This window comes from Aethalodelphis obliquidens, unplaced genomic scaffold (genome assembly GCF_003676395.1).
Source record: "Aethalodelphis obliquidens isolate GAN/ISIS:26980383/991018 unplaced genomic scaffold, ASM367639v1 scaffold78, whole genome shotgun sequence".
Taxonomy (NCBI): domain Eukaryota; kingdom Metazoa; phylum Chordata; class Mammalia; order Artiodactyla; family Delphinidae; genus Aethalodelphis; species Aethalodelphis obliquidens.
Genome location: NW_020838022.1, coordinates 7,386,179 through 7,410,690, shown reverse-complemented (window position 1 = coordinate 7,410,690; position 24,512 = coordinate 7,386,179). Strand labels below are relative to the sequence as shown.

Genomic DNA, 24,512 nt, shown 5'->3' with positions numbered 1-24,512 from the left:
TTGCCATCCAGAAATATTAACTAATTTCCTTAGCATATAACAGTGACTTGCTATTAGAACGGTGCCTTTTCCCCTAATTAATCATTATCTAAATCAAATCTTACATGCTCATTAATTTCTTACTAATCAAGATAGGAATACAGATGAAAGAAATGGCTGCATTTGAAACCAGTGGGGAAAGTGAGGATTGCTGGTGGAAGAAATCGTCTTAGGGAACCCAGATGAAGGTTACCCTTCTGTTATTTAGCCTGAAAGAACATGACCTTGCAGAGGGCACACCTGGGTATCACGAGCTCAGACTTTAAAGCAAAGATCATGCCTGGGGCCGTGACAGACTCTGCCTCTGTAAAAGGCAGGCCAAAATGTTGCTACCACACTGGAGTACTGGGAGTTTAAAGCAACCCTGGAGATAAGCCTGAGAATTAAAGAACGAATTACCTTTATCTCTACTGCCAACTGTCAATTAACTGCATATCATTTCATGCCCAGTAAAGGTTGAATCCCTAGATCACTACACTCTCCCACAAAGAGGTTCTTTCTGGACCACATTCCCAAGCAGCAGTCAAACATGTGCTCTGGGAACACAAATTCACTGATTACATTCAGCCTGCCAAAGTGGTGAACAATTCATTCATACAACATTTACAGAATGCCTACTTTGTGCTAGGGTCTCTGCCCAACCCAAGGAATACAGTAACGAACAGGACACAGTCCCTGCCCTGGGGTTCACAGATTGGTTCAGGAAATGGACTCCCAAACTATCAATAACTAGAAACTTCTAGGTCACTCTGGACACCTCATTCACCTTCATCCCCTATAGCCAACTGTCACTAAATCCTACTGGTTATGCTTTTTAAATGTCCCTCATCATTCATCTTCTTTCCATCCTGGCCTCATCACCTCACCTCTTTTCACTTGGAAAACTATTACAGCCTCTAAACTGGCCTTCCTGCCTCTACCCTCTCTTCCACCCAAGCTGGAGAGAGACGTTGCTAAAGTACATATCTGATCACATCGTTCTCCTTCTTAAAAACGGAGCAGGGCTTCCCTGGTGGCGCAGTGGTTGAGAGTCCGCCTGCCGATGCAGGGGACACGGGTTCGTGCCCCGGTCCGGGAAGATCCCACATGCCGCGGAGCAGCTGGGCCCGTGAGCCATGGCCGCTGCGCCTGCGCGTCCGGAGCCTGTGCTCCGCAACAGGAGAGGCCACAACAGTGAGAGGCCCACGTACCGCAAAAAAAAAAAAATAAAAATAAAAATAAAAACGGAGCAAAGACACAGGCGTGTGAAAGTGGGTGGCATATACAGGCATTGCCAAGGAACCTGGTAAGGCTAGAGGGAAAAGCGAGCTGGTGGAAAGTAGCTGGGGCCGGATAAGGAGGAGTATGTGAGCCCCGCCACCAGAGGATTCCTAGTTATCTTTGGCTATTTTTTGTTTGTTGTCTTTTTACATTTTTTTCCAGCTTTCCTGAGGTATAATTGACTCTGAGTTATCTGTGGATTGGATTCTCACAGGAGAGAGTGTTCGCGGGGGCAGAGATGCACTCCAAAAGCTTTCTGTCCTTTGAATTCCCATAGCACTCTGCATCCTTTATAAAGACACTTCTCACACTCTCTAACTTGCATCATGGTTACATTTGCATGCCTTATCTTCACTAGGTTTAAGTTCCTTCAGGGAAAGACCCTTGACTGACTTATCTTTGTATCTCAAGGGGCTCGCTGACGTTTGGGCTTGATGTCCTCCCCTTTGACTTGGAAACAATGCCAGAACTTCAAGAGAGTTCAGTTTTAAAGGAACCAGGTCAGATTAATTGATGCTAATAGAGCAACTCGTAGAAGAACAGTATTCCAGGAAAACTAAAGAATCCTCAGAGCCCAAAATGGAGTTCTCTCTCACCTCCTCTTCACCCTTCTACTCTTCCCTCCAGCACCCCCCCCACATTATTTAGACAGGGTAAAAACTCTAATAAAAACAAAATTGGGTTGGAGGATATGCCAGTTGGGATAAAGAATCTTTTTATTTATTTATTTTTGGCTGCATTGGGTCTTCGTTGCCGCACGCGGGCTTTCTCTAGTTGCGGCGAGAGGGGGCTACTCTTCGTTGTGGTGCACGGGCTTCTCATGGCGGTGGCTTCTCATGTTGCGAAGCACAGGCTCTAGGCGTGCAGGCTTCAGTAGTTGTGGCACGCGGGCTCAGGAGTTGTGGCTCGCGGACTCTAGAGCGCAGGCTCAGTAGTTGTGGTGCACGGGCTTAGTTGCTCCGGGGCCTGTGGGATCTTCGCAGACCAGGGCTCGAACCCGTGTCCCCTGCATCGGCAGGTGGATTCTTAACCACTGTGCCACCAGGGAAGTTCCAGGATAAAGAATCTTTTAGAATTCTGCCAGAGGGACTAAACCAAGGCAATTTTCCTGTCTCCCCCTAGTCACTCTTTCACTAGTTGTTATTCTACTCAGATAAGTAGCGGAGATCCCATCTTTTAGGAGATGTATAATTCTTATTCTTCAGATACAATGTTCAAATACGCAGACCTGAAGCATAGCTGAGAATTTTGACACCCTAGGCCCAATCTAGGTGCTAGGCCATTTCCCCTGTGTATGAAATCACATCGGGTGGGGGGGTCGGGGGGAAAGAACCCTTCCCTACCGAGACTAAAGTGTTATTATCTGTTCTGCTACCAAATCAGCTGTGCGACTCAACCAAATACCTTTTCAGATCCGGGCCTGACTAGACGACCCTGCAGACAATTCCAGGTCTGAGAGTCTGCTTCCAACTATAGGTCAATCAATAGTCACTAAGCCCATTCTAGACTAGGCATTGGGAGGACACAAAAGAAGCAAAAGACCTGCCTCTGCCCTTCTAAGAAGGCTCTGTCAATAGCACTTGACAATAGCTATACATGAACATGGATATGAGGCCAAGGCAAAGACCAACAACTCAGCCTTTTCAGTGCTTCACCCCATGTAATAACCACATTCCCTTTTGTATACCCCTTTGTCTCCAGAGGCCAACTAATGTCAGACAGCTTCCTGATGGATGGCACGCAATAGCAAAGGGAAGGACTCTGGAATCAGACCAGGTTGTGAATCCCAGCTTCACCACGTAACAGCTGTGTGATCTTAGGCAAGTTACTGAATCTCTGAGCCTCAGCTTCCTTATCCATAAAACGGGAACAATAACACCTACCTCTCAAGGTGGTTGTGAGAATTAAACTCCTATTTAATGTTTCCCAAACACATGCCTTCATTTCCTGCTTCCCTAGAACAAGTTCCCCTTAGAGTAGAGAACTCTGGTAATTGGGATGATTCAAGAGGCCCAGAAAGTTCTCTTCTGTAGTGGACTGAACGGTGCCCCCCCAAAAGATTATGTCCATGTACTAACCCCTAGAACCAGTGAATGTGACCTTATTTGGAAAAAAAGGGTCTTGCAGATGTAATTAAATTAAGGATCTCAAGATGAGGTCATCCTGGATAATACAGGTGGGCCCTAAATCCCATGACATGTCCTTATGAATGACACACAGAGGAGAGACACAGGAAGAATAGAAGGCCATGTGGAGACAGAGGCAGACATTGGAATGATGCAGCCACAAGCCGAGGAAGGCCTGGAGCCCACAGAAGCCGGAAGAGGCCAGGAAGGACTCTCCCAGAGCCCTTGGAGGGAATGCAGCCCTGCGGACACCTTGATTTTGTACTTCTGGCCTCCAGAACTGTGAGCTAATCAATTCAGTTGTTTTAAGCCAGCAAATTTCAGGTCATTTGTTCTGGCAGCCCTAGGAAACTAGTACACCCTCTCTCTCCCACCTATAAGTACCTGCCTAGTAATGTCTAAAGGTTTCATCGTGGGTGAGTTACTACTTGGTTAAGCAATTTCATCAGGTGTTGTCTTAAAGCGTAACGTTCCTTGAGTCATTCCCTCATACCTCAAGGCTAAAGAGTTTACCTGGGAGCTTCCTGGAGCACAGGAAAGAGGGGGTGTGGTGGGGGAGTTAACCCAGCACACCTGGATAGGGACATGGGGCGATGTCAAAGGGAAAGATTGCAAAAAGATCAAAGGGGCCAAAACCAAATTTTATCTATGCTCAGCCTTGAGAAAGTCATATTGATGAAGCCCAAATGTTACTTTAACAGCATAGTCCCATACTATAAAACGGAAGTCTTGCAGAAGCAAAAAAATAACAACATTGCCTCAGTCCTTGGTTCATATTCCAGAAAGTCTGTTAGGAGGGTGCTCAGACTAATCCAAATGCCTCATTCTCGCTGCTCAAATGTGTTTGTTTTCAACTTATGGACACCAAGGGGGGAAAGCGGGGCCGGGGATGGGGGGGGGCGGTGGTGGGATGAATTGGGAGATTGGGATTGACATGTGTACACTGATGTGTATAAAACAGATAACTAATGAGAACCTGCTGTTTAAAAAATAAAACAAAATTCAAAAAACAATGTTTGTTTTCTTAAGCCTGATAAATTAGGTGTATTTTGTATACATGAGAAAAAGCATTTTAAGCTATTAGCAATCAAATAATCACAAAGAGAGCTGGGCAGCAATGGAATATGCCTATCAGTCTGGGCCTCCAGCCCAACCCTGAATTTGGTAGGAGTTTCTCTTCACATTACACCTGCCCTAGTCTTCCAGCACTTCTGGAGATGCTGTTTAACCAGCTCTCAGGCAAATCTTTCTGATGTCCAATTGCCCTTACTGTTAAGATGCTTCTCCCAGCTCTAATGGCTAACCTAAATTTCAGTTTCAAGCCATTGCACCTTGTAATTACTTTCTCAGCTGCTGTAAATAATCTGTGCCCTCTATTTTATCTTTCCCCTTTCCCCATGACAGGGACCTGTGGAAAAAGGAGTCGGTTGCCTTGTTAGTACAACATACACACTGCACCTGAGCAAAATGCAACCAAAAGAAAATCAAACACTCACTCTTGATCCCTGAGTGAGAAACAACGTTATTGATCTTTTCCTTTTTCCTATCCTTCAGCTGATCTGAGTGTCTACACTGACAGGCTCTAGTGCTGTGGCATTTATGCCATCTTGGGGACTAGCTGTGTAAATGCTCCAGTAATTTTATACAACTTCATCATACTGTTGTGTTAGAACTTGAGTATCTGAAGGACTGAGGAGAACAGATTTTCCGCCTCCTTCTCCTCCCCCACTCTCATGTAATATGAATCAAAATCTTCACTAATTGGCCCTCCTCCTGCCTGTTACTGAAGTCTAGACTTCGTGGCAACCCCTTCTGTGGAAGAGATTTAATGAAGGAGAAAGTGCATGGGAGGGGAGTTGGCAAGCAAACCACTGCAAAGCAGCTATAAGAAACTTGGAGGCACAAGGAGTTTTGGGTAAGCTGAGATTGGAAACTAAAGGATATGGTTTCAAACACACACAGACACACACACACACACACACGTTGGTGAATTCACTTTGCCCTGAACCAAATGTTTCCTAAAATTGAGGAAATTTTAAGTTGCATTAATGCAACACATTAAAGAGTTTTCAATGATGCTCAGTAGTGACTTTTTTCCTCCTTGCTTTCTTTGGGAGCCATGAAAAACAAAAATAAATTACCCAAACAGGTAATTTGGGGATTTGCCTTCCATTCCCATGATTTCACCGAAAAACTCAAAAATTTCTAATAGTAACTTCATTCTCCTGTCAAGCTGGGGGTGATTCAGATACAGAGCTCTCCAGAGCCCAGTGTGGGCTCCAAGAGGGAGTGCCAGGAGGGCTCCAGATCAAGCTGAAAGAACCAAGCCTGGATCCAGGATCTCCCTGTGGGCTGCTAGTATTATAGTCTGACCTGCCTCCTGAAAGCCACCAGATCCAGGATCTCCCTGTGGGCTGCTACTATTATAGTCTGACCTGCCTCCTGAAAGCCACCAGCTCTCAAGACTGCAGCAATTTCGTTTGGGAATGTCTGCCTCATTTAACTTTTACTTGTTTTCAAGAAAGAACTGAAATAAAGTAGAAATGACATGGGAACCATGGAGCCAATTCTCCCAAAACCATGCTGACCGCCTATGTATGTCTAAGGAGTGCGGGGTTCAAGGTAGCTGAGGCTACAGTCAACTAGGGCAGTGATGGAAACAGTTTGATGCAGTCACTGAGGCAGTTCAACTCAGAGACGATAACCTTCACTGAACGGGAAAATCAAATGCCCGTGACCCCAGGCTGCTGAGCTGCATTTGGGACGCAGCATTCCCACAGATTCAAGCCATCGCTCTTCCAAGGCCCTCCTCCTTCCCCTCAACAGATATGGAGACCCTCCATGCATGGTCCTCATCTGTCTCCATGTCTGCCTCCCCCACCAAGAACAGAGAGAGGGGAGTTTTTTTCTTCGAATCCCCAGCATCTCACACATACTGGGTTCTCAAAACTGGTTTCAGAAGTAATCCCCAGAAATGCTGAGCCCACCACAAGAGTAGTGATTAGGAACATGGTTCTGAAACCAGACTGAGTGGATTTAATTCATTTTGTAGCTATTTGACCTTGTACAAGTCACTAAACTTCTGTAAGCCTCGGTTTTCTCATCTGTAAAATGGGAGAAATAATAACACCCACCTGGTAGTTCTATTGTGAGGATTAAATGGGATGTTGCCCATAAAGGGCTCAGCATAGCGCCTGGCTCAATAAATGTTAATGATTATTAGCACTGCCCCCACCACAGGTGCTCAATAAAAACTTGCTGAATTGAACTCACAGCAGTGGGAATGACTAGCAGATGTGACGGCAGCTTGAGTTGTTTGGGGTTTTTTTAACGTTTTTCCCCACCTCACTCTACACCAGATGACCTCTGAGATTTTTTTTTCTTTTTCTTTTCTTTTTCTTTCTTTCTTTGCTTTTTGTTTTGTTTTGTTTGTTTGTTTGTTTTGTTGTTGTTGTGAAAAAGGATAGAATAGGGGATAGTTAGGCTCCGCTTTTGCTGATCTTCAGTTTTTCATTCAGGGCAGAAAACCAAGCCTGGCAAAGCCGGGCAGATGATTTTCTGAGAAATATGACACGGCTATTAAAAACCCTAAATGAAAGTTGTGTAATGAGCATGAATCTGAATACATTTAAGTTTTCTCTAGATCCAGTAATTCCAGCATCATCCTTATATATAGTTTTAAGTGTTTTTTTGCAAATGTGAGACCAAAACCCTAAAAGATAGCAGAATTTTTCCAAGGGTGGAGGTTGGGTTGAGGGTAGGGAGGGGTGCACAATTGTCATGAAAATTAACCCCTGAAAATGCACAGGATTTTATTACCAAATGGATGCCTGAGGAGATTACTAGATTTTTAGGGTCTTTACTATCAAGAGAGCAACCTGCATGCCTGAAATAATTAAGAAGAAACTCAATTATCGAGTAAACTGAAATTTCAAACCGCCCTGCTTACCTAAATGAGAAAAGCTGCTTAGACTAAAGCGTCATTACTTCTATTTAGACAAGCCTTAGCAAAGATATACAAGGAGCTAAGGAATGGGACCCCACATTCTTCCCTAAGCCACAACAATGCCTGTTTATGTAAATAGGATTTTCAATAACAGAACAGAATCTGAAAAAAATGTTTGCATTATTGTCTCTGAAAAAAATGCAAATGCAGAAGATGAAAGTCAAGGGGCTTTCACTATGATTGGGCACAGAATACCCTAAAATATTTATTTATTCTGTGCGAGTCTGGGCCTGGATTCCGAGTGGATCTAAGAAACAAGCAATGACTCTAAAGGTCTGAGTGGAGTAGGAAGAAGCACCAAGGTTTCTCTGACTCCATGCGAGTGAGCGCATATTTATTCAAAAACTCAGTTAAAAAGAAATAAAAGTAGTAGTAGATATCTATTTACGTTTATTTGGCAGCCCCTTCCAAAATCTGGGCCAGAACATAAATACCCTTGCCTCCATCATCACCATCTGACAATCAGACACTCTGGCCACATGACCATAACAACCTCCAGGCACAAACCAAAAGCTCATTAAAGACTATATGAAGGCTATTTATAGAAGAGCTAAACAAAGAAGGAAAGAACTACTAGCAAAATTAATTAGACTGTTCATACTTTGGACAACTATTACTATTTGTTTGAACTCAAGTGTCCAGTTCCTTTCCTGACTGGTATTGATGACTACAGAGATGCCACGTATCCAGGGTTTTCAACTGACCCTGTAGTTTTTTGGTTCAAGAACTCAGGTTTTGACCTACACTCTGTATATCAGCCTTCCTGTTGCTGTTTAGGCAGCTGATAAGAGGCAGAAATCCTTCTTGCTCATTAGGCCATTAGCTGCTGTTAAAGCAAAGGGCTCAGGGAGGGGGCTGTTCAGTGGCCCAGAGGAATGTGCCAAACTCCACATATAAAGCCAGCCCCAATTTGGGGTTAAGAATTTAACCTTAAAAGGCTGACAAGTCATAAATTTGCCTGAGGTTCATATATACGTGTGACTTTCACAGTTTATATTTCCTAGCCAGGACTCAAAGTCAAAACATGCCCCTGATTAATGAATGGTACTAATTGTTATTCCTGACTTGAGAACATTAGCCTTTATCCAAAATATTTTCTTAAAAAACACACAATCTCATACTTAAAACTCTCTGGCTTAGGGGAGTTTGGATAACTGGTCAGAAAAAAAAAAAAAAAGGAAGAGGAGGCTAATGTTATCTGTTACTGGTGCTACCATTTTGGTAGGCAAGATTGACTGAAAAGCTTCCATTTCACTGTGTCCATCAAGCAAAGTGCAAAGGAATGTCCTCCAAATCTAAACATCTGAGATAAAGCAACCATCTGTGAGTCCACACAAAAACTGAGCTGGGGCCCGGGCAGTGCGGAGGTGGGGGGATGGAGGGGCTAAAGTATCTTTAAGCACATTTTGTCTAACTTATCTTGTTAAATATTTATACATAACTGCATAACCTAACAACCTTGGCCAAGCTTGGAAGAGATAATAGATACAGGACAAACCAAAGATCCCCAAAGTGTAAACACAAAGAAAAAAATACCAAGGAATACTCCAACTGGAATACACTCTCTAACCTGTAGTCAACTTTGAAACGAGGACACTAAAATCCTACAAATGAAACAATGTCCTGAAACGTGATAATTTCATCAGGGAAAAGCAGGCTACAATTTGGTTAGCCTACAAGGTAGGTGTCAGTTCTACCCCACAGTAGCAGTCTTTCAAAGGGGCTCCCTTATCTTTAGAAAAAGGAAAGGCATTCAGTGTAAGAAAAGAGATTTCTAAGAACAGAGATGCAATTTGCATTCATTGAGAATTATGACAAAGTGAGAGAGAATGTAAGCTACATTGCAAGGATCTGAGGTATTCAAGTCAGATATATTTAGCCTTGTCCTATCTGTACAAAAAGCCTTTTAAATACTCAGAGTTCTTAGAAAGTGGAATGTAAATGCATCAGTGCATATTTTAGACCTCTTCATTTCCAAACTAAGGAATTGAATTTCACAATATCCCAAGAGAAGTAACCAGGTACCCAAATATGTGGGCAGAAATGCAAAGCCTGTTTTCTCTCCAGGATCACTGAGGGCAAGCGGATGTGGAGAAGGCAGGGGAAGATGGGGGAAGAGAGGGGAGAAAAGGAAATCAGGACCTATAGGAAAAGGAAACACAACTTAAAATAGAGAGGAAAATATAAAACATTCCACTCATCTATTTTTTTAAGAGAACGAGAAACACAAAAGCATTCAATAAATATAACAAACCATAAAACACCTTCTGTTCTAAACTATAACCACTTGAGAGAGTGTGAGGGTGGAAAAGAGGAAGGCGAAAAGGGAAGACGGGGAGCAGGCCAACAGACGATGAAGGGGGGACCCACTCTTCCCCTTACCGTGGGCATCAGAGTAACTTGGGCTACACTTCTTATCACCACTCTATGAAATGTTGATGAGCTTCTGGGGAATTTTCCCAAAATTGTTAGTTGGTAAAACATCTCATGGCCACTAGGACCTAACTTGAAAATAAAACTGGATATTGTTGAGGGGTGGGGTAAGACTACAAATGACTGAATAAATGTTGGTTCCAATATCACCTTCAGGCTTTGCGAATGAGGCAACCTTACTCTCTCAAAGAACAAAAAGGCAATCTGACAGCTTTTGAAGGCCAAAAGAACCTTCAGGCAATGTTATTAAATTGACCCACAGTACTGAAGTTTCAAAGGCAAGAAATGACTTGGGTTTTCGAAATTAACACTTGTATAAAACCTTCAGAATTCCATGGGGGGAAATAAACCTTTATTTCAGAAATAGACTTTGAAGTTTGAAGACAAAGCAGAAAATCTGTTTCTGAAAACAGAAGGGACTATTTGAAACACTCAGCACAGTTCTCCCATGGCTCTCTGAAACTCCTCGGGAGCTCCACTCTGACTTCTGGGGGTGGCCAGAGAAGACACACCTCAGAATGCCAGTAAAAGAGGACGTGGGAAACCAATAGTTCCCTAGGGTAAGAGCAAAATGATCTCAATTCGTATGTGCCTCTGGCCACATTAAATTAAGCCAAGGCCTAGACTAGAGGTTCTATCCATCTAGGGGAGCAAAGACTGTTTTTCAAACTGTCACGAAGTTATTAGCAAATGAGCAAAGATCCCGTAGGCTCTCTCTAGCCCACCCATTCTCACTTTCTTATGCTCCTTCCTTCTCTCCCTCTCCCCCCAACACTCTGAATCTCTCTCTCTCCTTCCCCCTCCTCCCATCCTCCCCGACTCCACCCATCCCCATCAATGAATAAACAGCTGAGGCACAGCACAAACTTGAGAAATCAAAAGAACAATGATCTATTACAAGCAAGACCCTCTCTTAAGTGTGCAAGGTTCTTACCCACAAGGGGTTTACATTTGCCTACAAATCACCTGGGGAATGCTGTTAAAAAATACAAATTCGGATTCAGTAGGTCTGGGATGGCATCTGAGATTCTGCTTTTTTTTTTTTTTGGTGCCGAAACCCCGGATTGAACCAAGATTCTGCATTTCTTATCAGCTCCCAGATGCTGCTGATGCTGCTGGTACATGGGCCACACTTTAACGAGCAAGGCTCTAGTAAGAAGAGAAAAGTACATAAATAATTACGAGAGCAAAGGAGAACCAAGGCCATGGGAGAAGTTCACTGATAGCAGGGTTCAAAGGGAGAAAGGATCACATCTAGTCATGGGGAAACATGAAGTGATTCATGAAGAAGATGACATTGTACTGACACCTTGAAAAGTGGGTAAGACGGCAGCAGGCACTGATGAGAGGAAGACAGTCAGGTGGTCTGTAAGCAGAGGCTGGGAGACAGACAACTACAGGGTCCTTTCAGCAACGAGTGCCAGCCTGTTATGCTTAAATGGAGGGCACACATGTCAACAGGATAAGAGTGAGAGGCATGATGGAGGGAGACTCGCAGGACTTGGCCATTTAATTTGGATGTGAGATGTGTAAAAAGAAAAGTCAAAGATGATTTCAAGGTTTCAAGTTGGGTCCCAAGCAGAGATGCTATCACCAGAAATACAGAATGTTGGAGAGAGGCCGGTTTGTGCAGATAGGAAAGGAAAATGATGGACTAATTTTTTACTGTGTTGAAAGTGAAGTGCTGGCAGGACTTCTGGATGGAGATATCTAGCAGGAAACCGGGAAATACTGAACTGGACAGCAAGGAAGAGGTCAGGTTGGGAAGAGATGGAGGAGTCATTCAAGCAGCGAAGATAATGAAGTCATGGGAATGGCTGTGGGAATGAACAAAGAGAGAACAGAAAGGGCAAAGGACAAACGCCACTGGAACACTTGCATCTAATAAAGGGTGGGAGGAAGAGCGTAAACAAGCAAAGAAAGAATCAGTTTTACAAGTAGGAGGGGAACCCAGCGTGTACAATATCCCAAAAGTCAAAGGAGTGTGGGAATTTAAGTCAAAGACTTTATATCCAGACCATATTCCTTCCCCTCGTAATCCAATGTGTACACTGGAAAGAGCATGAGCTATGGAGTGAGACAAATCTGGATGTATAATAAATCCTGGCTCCACCACTTACACAACCTTTGGGAAAGTAAACCTTTCTGGGCCTCAATTTCTTCATCTGTAAAACGGACATGACATCACCTACCTTTCAGCTTTGCTGTGTAGATTACATGAGAGATTAAATATAAAACAACTGACACGTAGTAGGCACTCAGTAAATTGTAGTTTTCATGCTCTTCACTTGTGGCCCTTCCAAACTATTCCATCAACCTAAAAGTAGCCTCAAAAAATCTACCTAAGAACAAGGAGTTTCAAGCTTATGTTGAATGAAAATAGATACCCTGATGAAGGTAAACTCGTGAACAGGGAAATTAAAGAAACCATTATGCCAGAGAAACAGAAAATTATACAATCCTCTCCCCCAACCAAGCAAAAAAAAAATATCACATCCCCATAGACACTTAAGTAAAGATCAGCCCAATTACACAAGTATTCCTAGTATTTGCTTGGAACCACATGTTTCAAAGGCTAGCCAGCATGGCCCAGTCTGAAATGGAATAGAGACCAGAGCTCCAAAGCTACACAGTATTACAGCATTCTTTCTCCAAAGGGGGAGAGCCAGAGGGGCCTACATGTTGGAACCAAGCCGATCTGTGGAACTCAGAACCTGCAGACACTTTATGAGTGGCTGCATTGTTTGCACATAAGATATATAAAAACAAGGCTTTCCAGACATAAATGTAATGTATGATTGTGAAAGACCACCCACTGCTAAGAGTAACAACGACTTTCAAACAGTTTAAATGACACACATAATTATTAATTATTGCTATCAAAAATAATAGAAATCTGATCCGTTGATTCTAATGTATTTTTCTACACAGAAGTATGTGTGTGTGTGGTGTGTGTGTGTGTGTGTGTGTGTGTGTGTGTGTTGGAGTACATTATCTTATTTGCAAAGTCTTGGACTATGACAACATATACTCATACTTTTAATCAAAAGAGTTCTTAAAGTCTTTGGCAGTTTTTAAAAAAACTCGCCAGATGTTGGCAAAACACATTTTAAGACATGTCACATGCAAAAGCCTGGAAAATATCATCCACACCCATGACTTCCAACTTGAGCCTATATGTCGATGAGTCCCAACTATGCTTCTCCTGAACTCCAGAAGAGTATATACACTCTTTCCCAGTGATCTCATCTATCCCCAGTTTTCAATTACCATCTACATGCTGACAATGTCCAAATATGTTATCTCCAGCCCTGACTGCTCTCTCTTCTATTATCCAACACACAACCTCAACTACCTACCAGACATTTCTGCCTCAATGATCAAAGGACCTCTCAAACTCAACCTGTTGAAAATCAAACTCATTATTTCACCCCTCAAAAATATGTTCCTCCTGTGTTTCACTCATTTATTCAACAAATATTTACTGAGCACCTATTATCTGCTGTAGCCTCACCACCCCGCAAAACTAGAAGTTCTAGACTCTCCCTTCTGTCCTCATAACCAGTCACCAAGTCATGTCTACTCTACTTCCTCTATTCTCTCAACTTTATCTTTTATTGTCCTAGTTACTGCCCTGGCTTTTCACGTGTATTATTAAAACTCCCTGCCACCACTCACTCCCCACTTATCCTCCATCCTAAGTAGCGTTTCCTCTTCTTAAAATGTTTTCATGGCTCCTCACCAGCCTTGGATACAGTCCAACAAAACTCCTCAGCATCTCCTACCTACTTTTCTTTTTCATCTTTCCTCTACTTTCCCCACATCTGTACTCCAAACAAGCCAAACTAGTCCAATACAACAAATATGTCATTTTGTCTCTTAAATCTGTACCTTTGCACATACCGTACAGGACAGCCCACTTAAGGCAACTAGGCACCCTCTTCCATAGCTCAGCAGCACCCAGATCCCCACTGGGCACCCAGCTCATCATGCTGCCTTGACATCCATGGTTTTCCTTACTGGGTCCCTCCCTAAGCAATGGTTTATCTTATTCATCAGCTCAGTACCTGGCATAGAATCAGTGCTCAATAAATGTTGGTTGAAGCAAAGAATGAATGGAAAACTTTTAAATATTTATGCAGAGATAGCATATAAAGTTCATTATTAGTAGGTTCATTTTCTGACAATTTCCATCTGTTTTCCAAAACAGTTAAATGTGGTTCCCCAATAAAATCACTCCATGAAACCTAACTTGAAGTGCCTCTTGGGTCACAGTCTCATTTCTACGGAGCTCAACACGCAATCTAGCCAGTGCTAGAAGTAGCTCTCCAAAATGAACCAAATTCACAGTATGGGTTAACCATCACTACTTCAACAAGGATCACACCTCTGTACTTAGGGAAATGATGGAACTTTATAAATGAGCAGTAGCTCTATGATATCAGTGGCAATTAGCTCTGCAACAATTTGGGGCCAATCCAACTGAAAATGGTTTACTCAGGCTCTGAAAAGCTGTACCCCCCAGTTCTTCCCAGTGTAGGTTAGGCTTATTCTCTAGATTATTAAGGGGGTACAGTTGTAGGGATATTTTATATGTGTGTATGTATGAGTATACAAATATGTGTGTGTGTGTGTGTGTGTGTGTGGAACCAAGCAGATCTGTGGCACTCAGAACCTGCAGACACTGAGTGGTTGCATTGTTTGTACATAAGATATATAAAAGCAAAGCTTTCATGACACAAATGTAGGGTATGATTGTGAAAGACCACCCACTGCTAAGAGTAGCAATTCACAACTTTCAAACAGTTTAAATAACACATAATTACTAATTGTTGCTATCAAAATAATAGAAATATATATTCATACATATGTATAATCTATGAATATATATGTAAAACATATGCAAATACCACATTTAGATAAAGCTGCAGCTAAAATCTCTCTCTACTTGTCACTTCCTCCTCAAACTTTAGTTTTGAAAGAGGGGCAACAAGGCTCCCAGGGCCACAGAGAATAGAGAAATATGCTTCAACTTCACCACCCCCCTTCCTCAGTCTCTGCTGCAGATCAGTTTAGAAAATGATACATTCAGAGAATCAGTCATTCTCTAGGTATATGCCATCCTAGGACCTCATTTGACAGTGATCAAGTCCTCTAGAATATGTCTTTAGGTATTTATTCTTATAGTCATTCCAACCTTTAATAATAACTCTGTACAAGGCACTCTACTCGCCACTCTAGAGGATACCATGACAATCAAACATGGCTCCTACATTCAATGGGCATAGGGTCTGTCAGAGGCTATGAATAAACTATGGACTTCAAAAAACATGGATACTAAGTAAGAAGTATAAATAAGGTAATTCTGGGAACCGAATGCAATTAGGGCATATCTCTGTATTATCTCTGCACACATGATAATTTCCACGTTCAAATGTTTTCCAATCCTTTCCGTCTGTTATGTGCCAGTTAACTTTCTGATATATACCAGAATGAGGGCTCTTAACCTACTCCCTGTATCCATCACCCTAACTCTTCCTCTCTTCACCACGTTTCCCTCAGCTTCAATCATCCAGACCAAAATCTGACAAAGAGCAATGGAGAATCCCAGGATGCCAGAACACATACTGGAAGTATGTATTATGCAGAGTGTGGGAGAGAGGGAAGAGAACCATAATTAAGAAGGAAACTACGCAAATAGAATTCTAACATTATTTTTAAATGATCATCATTTCTTTCTCTTTTCCCCTCTTTCCTACTTGGGCCTGTATCTGAAAGAACTCCCGATGGGTCATCGCTAGCCAATTTTGAAAGTATGCCCTAATGCATACAGAAATTAAGAGGACTCTCAGGAGGCCCTTTAGACTACTCCAATAAAATTCCCATGGCTGAAACCCACTTTGGATTATGTCCTTTTCCACGTACATTTATGAAGTTTGATGTTATAGGTAAGAAACACCAAACACTGAGGGAAAACTTATATACATTTAGTGTATGCTTCTGTAACCAGTTGCATTATTTTCACACTAAATACCACAGATCTGTAAAGTGAAAATAAATATATGCATTTACGTATACATAAATATATTTATTTTTAAACTACTTAAAATAACCTTGTAAACAAGCACAAGCTACTTACCTCTTGTAAGACTTGGCTAGTCTACTTTTTCCAGGGAGTTATAGTACAGCCAAATGAATTAAGTCAATGTCCTTTTCACTTACCCATAGACAACAAATGGATTTTTGACCTGAAAAAGTAGTTACTTTTTTAGAAACCTTAGTATATTGGTAAAAAGGAATCAACGACTTAAATATTGGTTTTACGGAAATTTTATGGTTACATTTATAATTCCATTCATTCATTTAGCCTACAAATATTTATGGGGCACCTATTATTTGTACTATGCACTATGCTAGACACTGACGATACAAAGATACATAAAATACAGCCCCTATAACCTTGAGGAGATCACAGTCTAGTAGGGAGATACAGATGATCACAAACACATACCTTAAAGATACCATAATAAAGATTTCTAATTTTCCAGTAATAAACTTATATTCAAAAGGCAGAGTCAAAAGGCCAGTTAAAATTCTACTCTCAAAGTTTGCTGAATTTATAAGAAATAAATGCATGCTTCATTGTGGAAATTTTGAAAAATACAGAATACTCTCAAAATCATCACTTCTGAGAAATGTACATCTTTCAGGTGAATGGCTGGAATACAGTGTGTGGAAATTTCATTTATAATGGCTTTAACTTCTCTGTTCCTTTTTACTGCCACTTTCACTTGTATTTTATCTCTCTTCCTATCAATTATTTATCAATATAAGCCTATTAAGTATACTTCAAAGAGCTTAGTAGATTTACTAATCTAGCATATAAATACAATTTCAGCTACTAGGCATAATTAACTGTTCAGAACACTAGCAAAGCATTTGGGTCCTAACATTGACTCCTTTTTCCTCATGAGAAAAAATACAAACTCTCAAATAAGGCTTCATGTAGCTACACACATAGAGAGGCAAAAGTGAAAGTACCTTCCTTGTTAATCAATGCGGAGTCATTTTTGTTTAAAAATGGCAAACAAGTATTCCTAATAATTAGCACTTGGATAATTAATATTTAATTGGCCTAATTCGAAGAAGAGAACTAATACTTTACTTTGTATATTCAACAAGGTATTCAAGTGAGACTATAAGGTCCCAGTGAGCGTTTTCCCCTCACACACAGCATTTCAAAATGCACATTTTCTCTGCTGATATGCTCACCTTCGGGTTGCTGTGTGAATCGCAGTGTTCCTGTCATTACGTTTCAGAAGATAAATTCCCATTACTTTATGCTGTCTCTAAAGCCAGTCCGGGGCCCACGACTTGGACACTATTTTCTGATGCTCATTGCTTAATGGAGTGCTGGGGATCCTGTTTCAAGCCTGACAATTTGCTAAATATGGGCAGATGACTGGGGGATTTTTCTGCCCACACTTTCCATTAGACCCTAGATTACCAAAAACATCAAACCTGCTTAGAAGCTCAGCTAGGGCTGAAGAGATGCTGGCTCCTGGTATGGTCTCTGGAATTGAGCCTGTGCACAAATTCTGATCCCAGGTTACAGAAACCTGTGAGGTACATCAACAGGTCCATGCATGTGTCACAGCTCAACTCCCAAATATGGTAATGTCAACATTAGTGAGAAAGGTCTAGCTGACATTAAATCAAAGAGAGTTTGATTTAAGAGATGTCTTACAATTTATGTGCTATAATTGGTGATCTTTAACGATACTAGGGCAGTCATAACAATGTTGCTAATTTCAATTTGTTCTCTGGGTACTCAACATTCATAAACACTGCCTGATGGTAAGAGTCGCCAGCTAACTGAGGTAAGCCCGAACCAGTCTCCGGTCAAAATATATGCAGCTTGAAAAGTTTGTCCACATACCCCAATAATGTCTCATAAAAATCTGGACTTAGACTTTTCAAATAAGTAAGATGAGATCTAGCTTAAGAAAGTATTTGAGAGTTTCATAGAAGAATACATAACGATCTAGAAATTCTATTATCAATTATTTACTAAATGCTCTACGGTACTCTTAGCATTGTGCTCAACACTGCATCAAATACAGTGCTTTCCCTTTAAGGAGCTTATAATCTAAAACATACAAATAACCATATGCAGAAAAAAAGCGAGAGATCAGAGTAAAAGGAAGCATTCACAAAAATGTACAAATTCAGCATGCCAGAACTTTTCAGTTGAGCAATATGATCCCCAGTGAAATTCTTTCCAAATGATGTATCGTGTGCACAAGTTATAAGTGATTATCTTCAATTTTCTTAGAAATGAGTAATAAGATACCTCTTAAGAACCATGCTTTTGTATATGCATCAAACACTACAGTTGGCGTGGTCCTATTGATAACTGCCATTTAAGGAGAACATATTTTCTGCCTTGTCTCACATCAGACAAATCCAGACCTCTTTTCTCCCAGGTTGGTAATAAGCTGCCTTTTTCTAGGCTACAGTGAACAGCAAACATTGCAACTCCAAAGATGGAAGCAGCAGAATGCTCAAAAATATTGCATCAAAATATTGGATACAACCTACCAGCCCATAAGAAAAAAAAAAACACATTGCAAAACTGACACCATCTGTGTCATCTAGCATCCATCAAAATCCTCTTATGCTTCTATTTCCTAATGCTTACAAACAGAATTTGCTCCAAGAATTAAGAAAACTTTTTAAGATGGCGGCCCTATTAAGCGACCTCTCCCTATCTCCCACTTCATCTCGTCAGTTCTTTTCCCTTGCCCAGGCTGGCTATTGTGACCATTTCAGCCAATTTCCTGGAGGTATTTTCTAGCCCTTTTCACCCTATTTAATCCCACAAGTTTCCTGAGAAGCCTGTTTACTTGTATGCTCCCCCACTAGACTGTGAGCGCCTTGACAAAAGGGACTATGTCTTACTCCTCTCGGCACCCCCAAAACCTAACACAGAGCCTGCCAAGCAGCAGGCAGTCTGAGACTCCTTTCAGGCCAAGGCGCTCCACCGACCATCAGCCGTCTCCTCAATCGGATCGATGCTTCCCTCTGAGAACATCCCGTTACCGATCACCAGGATTAGCGTAATAAATATATTCAGACCACATTTGAGAGAGTTCTCTAAACTATTCCAAGTTAGCACATGGTGATACAACTTTTTCAAAGTTTGAACAAATCACCTGCTCACTCAACTGTCCAGTGCAATCTCAGAGGAGAGAAACCCCTCCCACACCTCACTCTTCTCTCCTGACTTTAGGACCACTAACTGCTTCCAGTTAATTGGGGAACCACAGCTGGCAACCCGGAGGAGGTTACTAGTTCTCATACTCTAAAGCAATAACAACGAATACCAAACTCTCTTTTCGAGAACGTTGATTTTTATTTTGATGTTGTTTCATCTATTTGAGAAACTCCAAGTCAGTTTTGGCTTTTCAAGGCTGCCTTTTACCCATTCGGGCATTTAGCCTCCTGAATTGGTTCTTGCACTTTCCAAGGCCCTCTAAGGCAAGATTCCTCAGTCTTTGGGGAGTTGCAACACTACCACGGTTTGTTTGATTTTCTCATTCCCATCCGTCCCCTTCACCACCACCCCTACAAAAGTGGTGTATGGCATTCATAAAGTGAATTACACTTGATTTTTGTTTAGAGGAGTTTTTTTTCAGACTTCTGTAACATTCCCTTGAGACAACTGGAAACATCGTTGTCTGATTACTAGCTCACTTTCCTCGCCTAAAATTGTATCCATTCCTGATTGCGCCTGTGGGTAGGTTAAGCAAAACAAAATAAACATCTAGACTTATGAGCTCATTGGCTTTTTTCTGAATTTTTCTAAATTAAATAAGGGCAAAAGAGCTGCACTGAAAGTCAGTTATATGGATTTTTCTGCCAAATGCTAACTCTGTGTGCCTGGTTTCCATCTGTGGTGCTTTCCAAGTTACAAATCCTTAGGAAAAAAAAGAGTGGGGTACGAAAAGATCTATGGATTTGGGGGGCATGCTATTTAGAGTTGCTATCCTGCGCCTTTGAACACTAAAAGAAATGGGAACGTGAGATCGTAAGGCTTTAGATCAGCTTTGTGGAAGTCTAGTGTAGTCCTTCAGCACCAGTGATTTATTTTTTAGGCCTGCTGATTTCAAATGCCATTTAGTCTCATCCATATTAGCATAAGAAATGTACCTTATCCACTCTAACCCAATTCTGCTAATGGCCTAAGTTAACAGTCAATCCCATGCTCCCCCTAAGTGAGACAAGACATTCTTGAGGATTTCTCCTTACTGTGACCAAATCTCGTTTTATCTGGGACAAAGAAAGCTTTAATGCAGTTAATATAGTGGAGCAGAAGAAATGAACACGGCTTAAAATAGAGATGGGAAAGAAAAGTCAAGCGGTCATCACGATGGTTCATAACTATCAAATAATTTGCAGCTCTCTTTCAATTTCCAACCACTGAACGACAGCAGCAAATCACACATTTATTCACTTTGAAATTATGCACTTGCCATTGTATTTAGTCGGCCATTATCGTCTCTTCTCTGAAATACTGATGAGCTCTTTCCACACACGGACATTAGGATTTTTACCATGCTTTCCATATCTACAGTGACCATATTTGTCCAACTAAAATTCAGGACACGTGGTTTCATGCCAGGACAGAGTACTGGAAATCTGCACCGTCCCAGAAAATCCAGCCTATATGGTAGCTGTGTGGGTATCGCCATATTTGAAATTTGGCTTTGCTCCAGGGTGAGTCAGAACAGTGCCTGCCACGTAGAAGGTGCTCAACAGGGCATATGTTTGTTAAACAGAAGTGAAGTAGGGAATGTTGGGTTTATACGGTAAAGACCCTTGGAAAGGGATTTTTTCCTATAGAGTTTGGGAAGTACTTGAGGAAAATGAAAAATCTCCATTACGAGTCCCTGCTCTCTGTATGTAACATGGCCATCCTTAGGCCAGGAGTAAGGGAGCTTGGAAGGAGGGAGCCCAGGCCATATCTCATACACACAGTGTGTGGGCCCTCCCAATACTTTTATACAGATGCTGCAAAGAGGCAGGCAGCCAGAGAGCTGGGGGAGGGCAAGGGAGGGTGAGCTCCTGCTTGAGCCTGTGTAGAGGGGGGTTGCTAAATGAGTATCTGTGCATTCCCTCTGGTCTTTTTCCTCTTTTAAGCACAATCTTTACCCCTTGGCTTCAAACCCGCCCAGTGTGGCCCCCGCTCCAACCCTGGATCCATTCATCTTGTGGGGGGGGGCTCATCCTGTGAGGACAAATTTTTACATTACCAACAAAAGCATGTTCTCTGGCCTTACCAAGCTAATTACCAGGGCACTTCGAGGGGAGAGAGATTCGCCTGCTGTTGCAGCTCTGTGGAGCTGATTCATAGGTTGCCCCTTACGGCTCCTGCACACGCCCACGTGGTACGTTATTAACACTTAACAGAGGGAGAGGTAGTTCTACCCTTCCTTAGAGCGAAATCCTGCAAAGCAATATTTAACATATGCGCAAACGCATTTCAGTCACCAAAAAGGGTGAGCAATTACCTTTGCAACTAAACAGCAGGCTCGCTCGGCTCTTTTCATCCACCTAAAGAAAAGGCTGAGGGCGCGCTGGCTGCCTAGGTAACCTCCCGCTAGTGAACGCTCGCCGGCAGCGCCCACAGGGCGCGCATCGCATTCACAACTTGGCCCAACCATCAGGCCCGCCTCCCCGACTTGTTGAGAGCCACGAGCCAAGTTTTGGCGAGGGCTGCTCCCCGATCCCTCGGAAACGCGGGACGCGCGCCTCGCTGGATGCCTGGGTGGCGAAGAGACACCGGAGGCCACAAACGTCTTACGGTTTGTGAATACAGCCAGCCGTTTCTTAGAGCGCACCTCTGATAAATAAACCTGTTTGAAGCCGACTCTTCTTGCCTGCATTGCCAGTGTAGCAACTTGTCCTAATTGGATTCTAAGGCAGGCTTTTAGGACTCCAACCGTGGGACAGTCAATCACACAAGGCCATTAATATTCATCTGTTGACAGCGGCAGCGCTCAGGGAAGGCTAAAATATGCCCTTACAACACGACCTGATTGTGCAGAACAAAAGGCAAGCGTTCAGAAACTTTCCTCCACCTAAAATCATCTCCCCTTCAGGGTCCAGCCTGTCAAGAAGGCAGATGAGTTTGAGAAGGGGAGGAGTTAAATCATCTTTGGACTCCTGCTCCCCGGGCCAGCGGCCCGGTTTTGGAAACGATTTCGCCAGCCTAGAGAAGAGACGCTGTTTTGAAGGGAAAGGCTCAGTCCTCCTCATTGGGGGGACCCTCCTGCCTACTCAAAAGTTTCCCTCCGTGTGTCTTTACCTGCCACTGCGGATTCGGAGATCTGTCCTCAACTTTGCCTGCACTTGGGCCCGCGAGCCTCGGGAACCCAGGCTGCGGAAAGGAGGGCGTGAGGGCAGGTTGGGGAAAGAATGGCCGGAGCCGCGGTCCAGCTGAGGCTGAAATTCTGGCACGTACGTGCGAGCGAGGGTGGCAAATTCCAGAGGCACCAGCTAGGATGTGGGGCGCCAGTTCGCTGAGGCAGGGAGAACCAGCTCCAGCCTTCCTGCCCTCCCCCAAAAAATGGGCGCTCGCTAGAAAGGCCATGCTCGCGGTTCCTCCCAGTCGCACCTTCGCTGACAGCCCAGCAAGCTTGGGAGATGCGAACACGGCCCACATATACCCTTCTTCCCTTTCTCGGGAGACCTGGCCGGGCGGCCCGGGCACGGCGACCACTCCCAGGTGCCCGGCCGCTAGGCTCACGATCGCGGCCCCGTGGGACTAGCGCGCTCGGGTTACCTCCACCATGCGCCCCTTGGCTCACCGCCGGGCGCGGGGAACGCGCGAGGGACGACTCCTCACCTGGCACCGGGGTTTCAGGCACCCACTTGAGTCCGGGCTGCAGTCTCTGGAAGAAGGAGCGGACCTGGTGACAGGTGGCGTCCGGCGGCGGCGGCGGGGGCTGTGCCTGTCCCGGGCAGTCCAAGCTGAGCAGCATCGCCACCACCAAGCACGCGGTGCGCACGGGCCCTGCCATCCTGCTTCGCCGGGAGCGAGGAGAGAGCGGGAGAGTGGCAGCGGGGGCGAGAGCGGTCCCAGGACTCAGCAAGCCTGGCAGTGGCCCTAAGGAGCGGGAGACGTGCCGCTACCCAGCCGCTGCAAAAGTTTCCTCGCAGCTACCTGGGCGCTGGGCGAGGGCGGGAACGGCTCGGCGGCTCGGGGCGGGGCGGGGTTGACCGGGTTGGGGCGGGGCGAGGAGGGACCGGGTGGGGCGGGGCGAGGCGAACTGCGCGGCCGGGGGGCGGTGGCGGCCGCGCGGCGAGGCTGCGGGCACGGGGCTGCGAGGACTGCTGGGGCACCGCGGCGCGGGGACCGGGCAGGAGCGGCGCGAGAGGAGGACGCGGAGCGCGTGCGGTGCCTCCTGGCCCCGCAGCCCAGCTGCCGGCTCGCCGCCGCTCTACACAGAGAGCTCTGGCATAACTACTGCAGAGGGGCTGCAGGCTCGGGCGCGCTGATTGGCTTCCCAGCAGCCGTCCCCTCTGACTGGCTCTGGGAGAAGTTCCCCAGCCTCACTCCTCCTTCCCGCCGCTCATTGGCCTACAGCCGAGAGGGCTTTTCCCTTTAGGATTTTTGCAACCTCTCCATCCTTCCTTGGGGGTGCGTGGGGGTCCCTGGCTTCGGTATCCCTCCTCCCAGCCCGGTCCAGCTCGTCTCTGGCCACAAGAGCCTCTCAAGAGGTCTTCCTCCTCCGCACAAAATCCACCTCCTCTTCCTGTTCTCTGAGGAGCTTCCCTCGAACCGTTTTCCCAACGCAGCTCTGGCCGGGTTCGGAAACCCACCCCACAGATAGTCCCATTCAGGGGCAGCTGGGGACCGCTGGCAGAGAGGGGCAGGAGGTTCACAGCCTGCCTCACCTTTGAATACTGTACCTAAAAAGTCTGACAGCCCGTGGGGCTTACTAGATTTAATTTAATAGAACCACGCAAAGTCAGAGAAGTCACCTGATCCCAGGATGAAATCTGTCTCCTGTAAGGTAGCTCCTGGTGACCTTTCATGAAGCAAAGCATAACTGGTGACAACAAGATAACCTGGGGCTTAAAGTCAGCCTAACTCATTAGAAAATTGTTTCACACAGCAAATTCATTGAGCCAGAGCTAGCCTGCTTGAGACGTCTCCAAGACCCAAATCCCCACCTCTCCTGTTTAAATGTCATCATCTGAAACCCAGTTCTTTGAAAATCAGATACCTCTCAGAGGAGGAGTGTATTTGGTCATTACCCATATGCTCCTAAGTAGGGATCTTAAACTCCCTGGTTCTTTCTGTGACTCCCACACACACCTAAGCACAATGTCTGGCACATAGCAGGAACTCGATAAGTGTTTGTATAATGAAATGATTTAACACCTCAGTGTGAATTAGTTTATCATCTGATCGTGTTGTCTCTGATCTAGGTAAAAGCAGGTTTAGGTAAGGAAAGAAAAAGGAGAGCCTCCACCCCAGGAATTCTCCAATGAGTACCAGCCAGGCCAGGGGCGGAGAGGAGAGGTCGTGTGCCAGAACTTGTGGACTGAGAAGAGAGGCAAAGGAAAGATAGGTGGCT

General features: G+C 44.1%; 1 protein-coding gene across 1 annotated transcript in view; it reads right to left on the bottom strand.

Annotated features, from left to right (window-relative positions):
* GPC3 (glypican 3) overlaps positions 1-23,139 on the bottom strand; it is a 444,823-nt gene extending 421,684 nt beyond the window's left edge. The window contains exon 1 of the mRNA XM_027092440.1: positions 22,775-23,139. Within this exon, the coding sequence (XP_026948241.1) occupies positions 22,775-22,949 (175 nt within the window). The 5' untranslated portion in view covers positions 22,950-23,139. The remainder of the gene's footprint in view (positions 1-22,774) is intronic.
* Between the last annotated feature and the right edge of the window lie 1,373 nt (positions 23,140-24,512).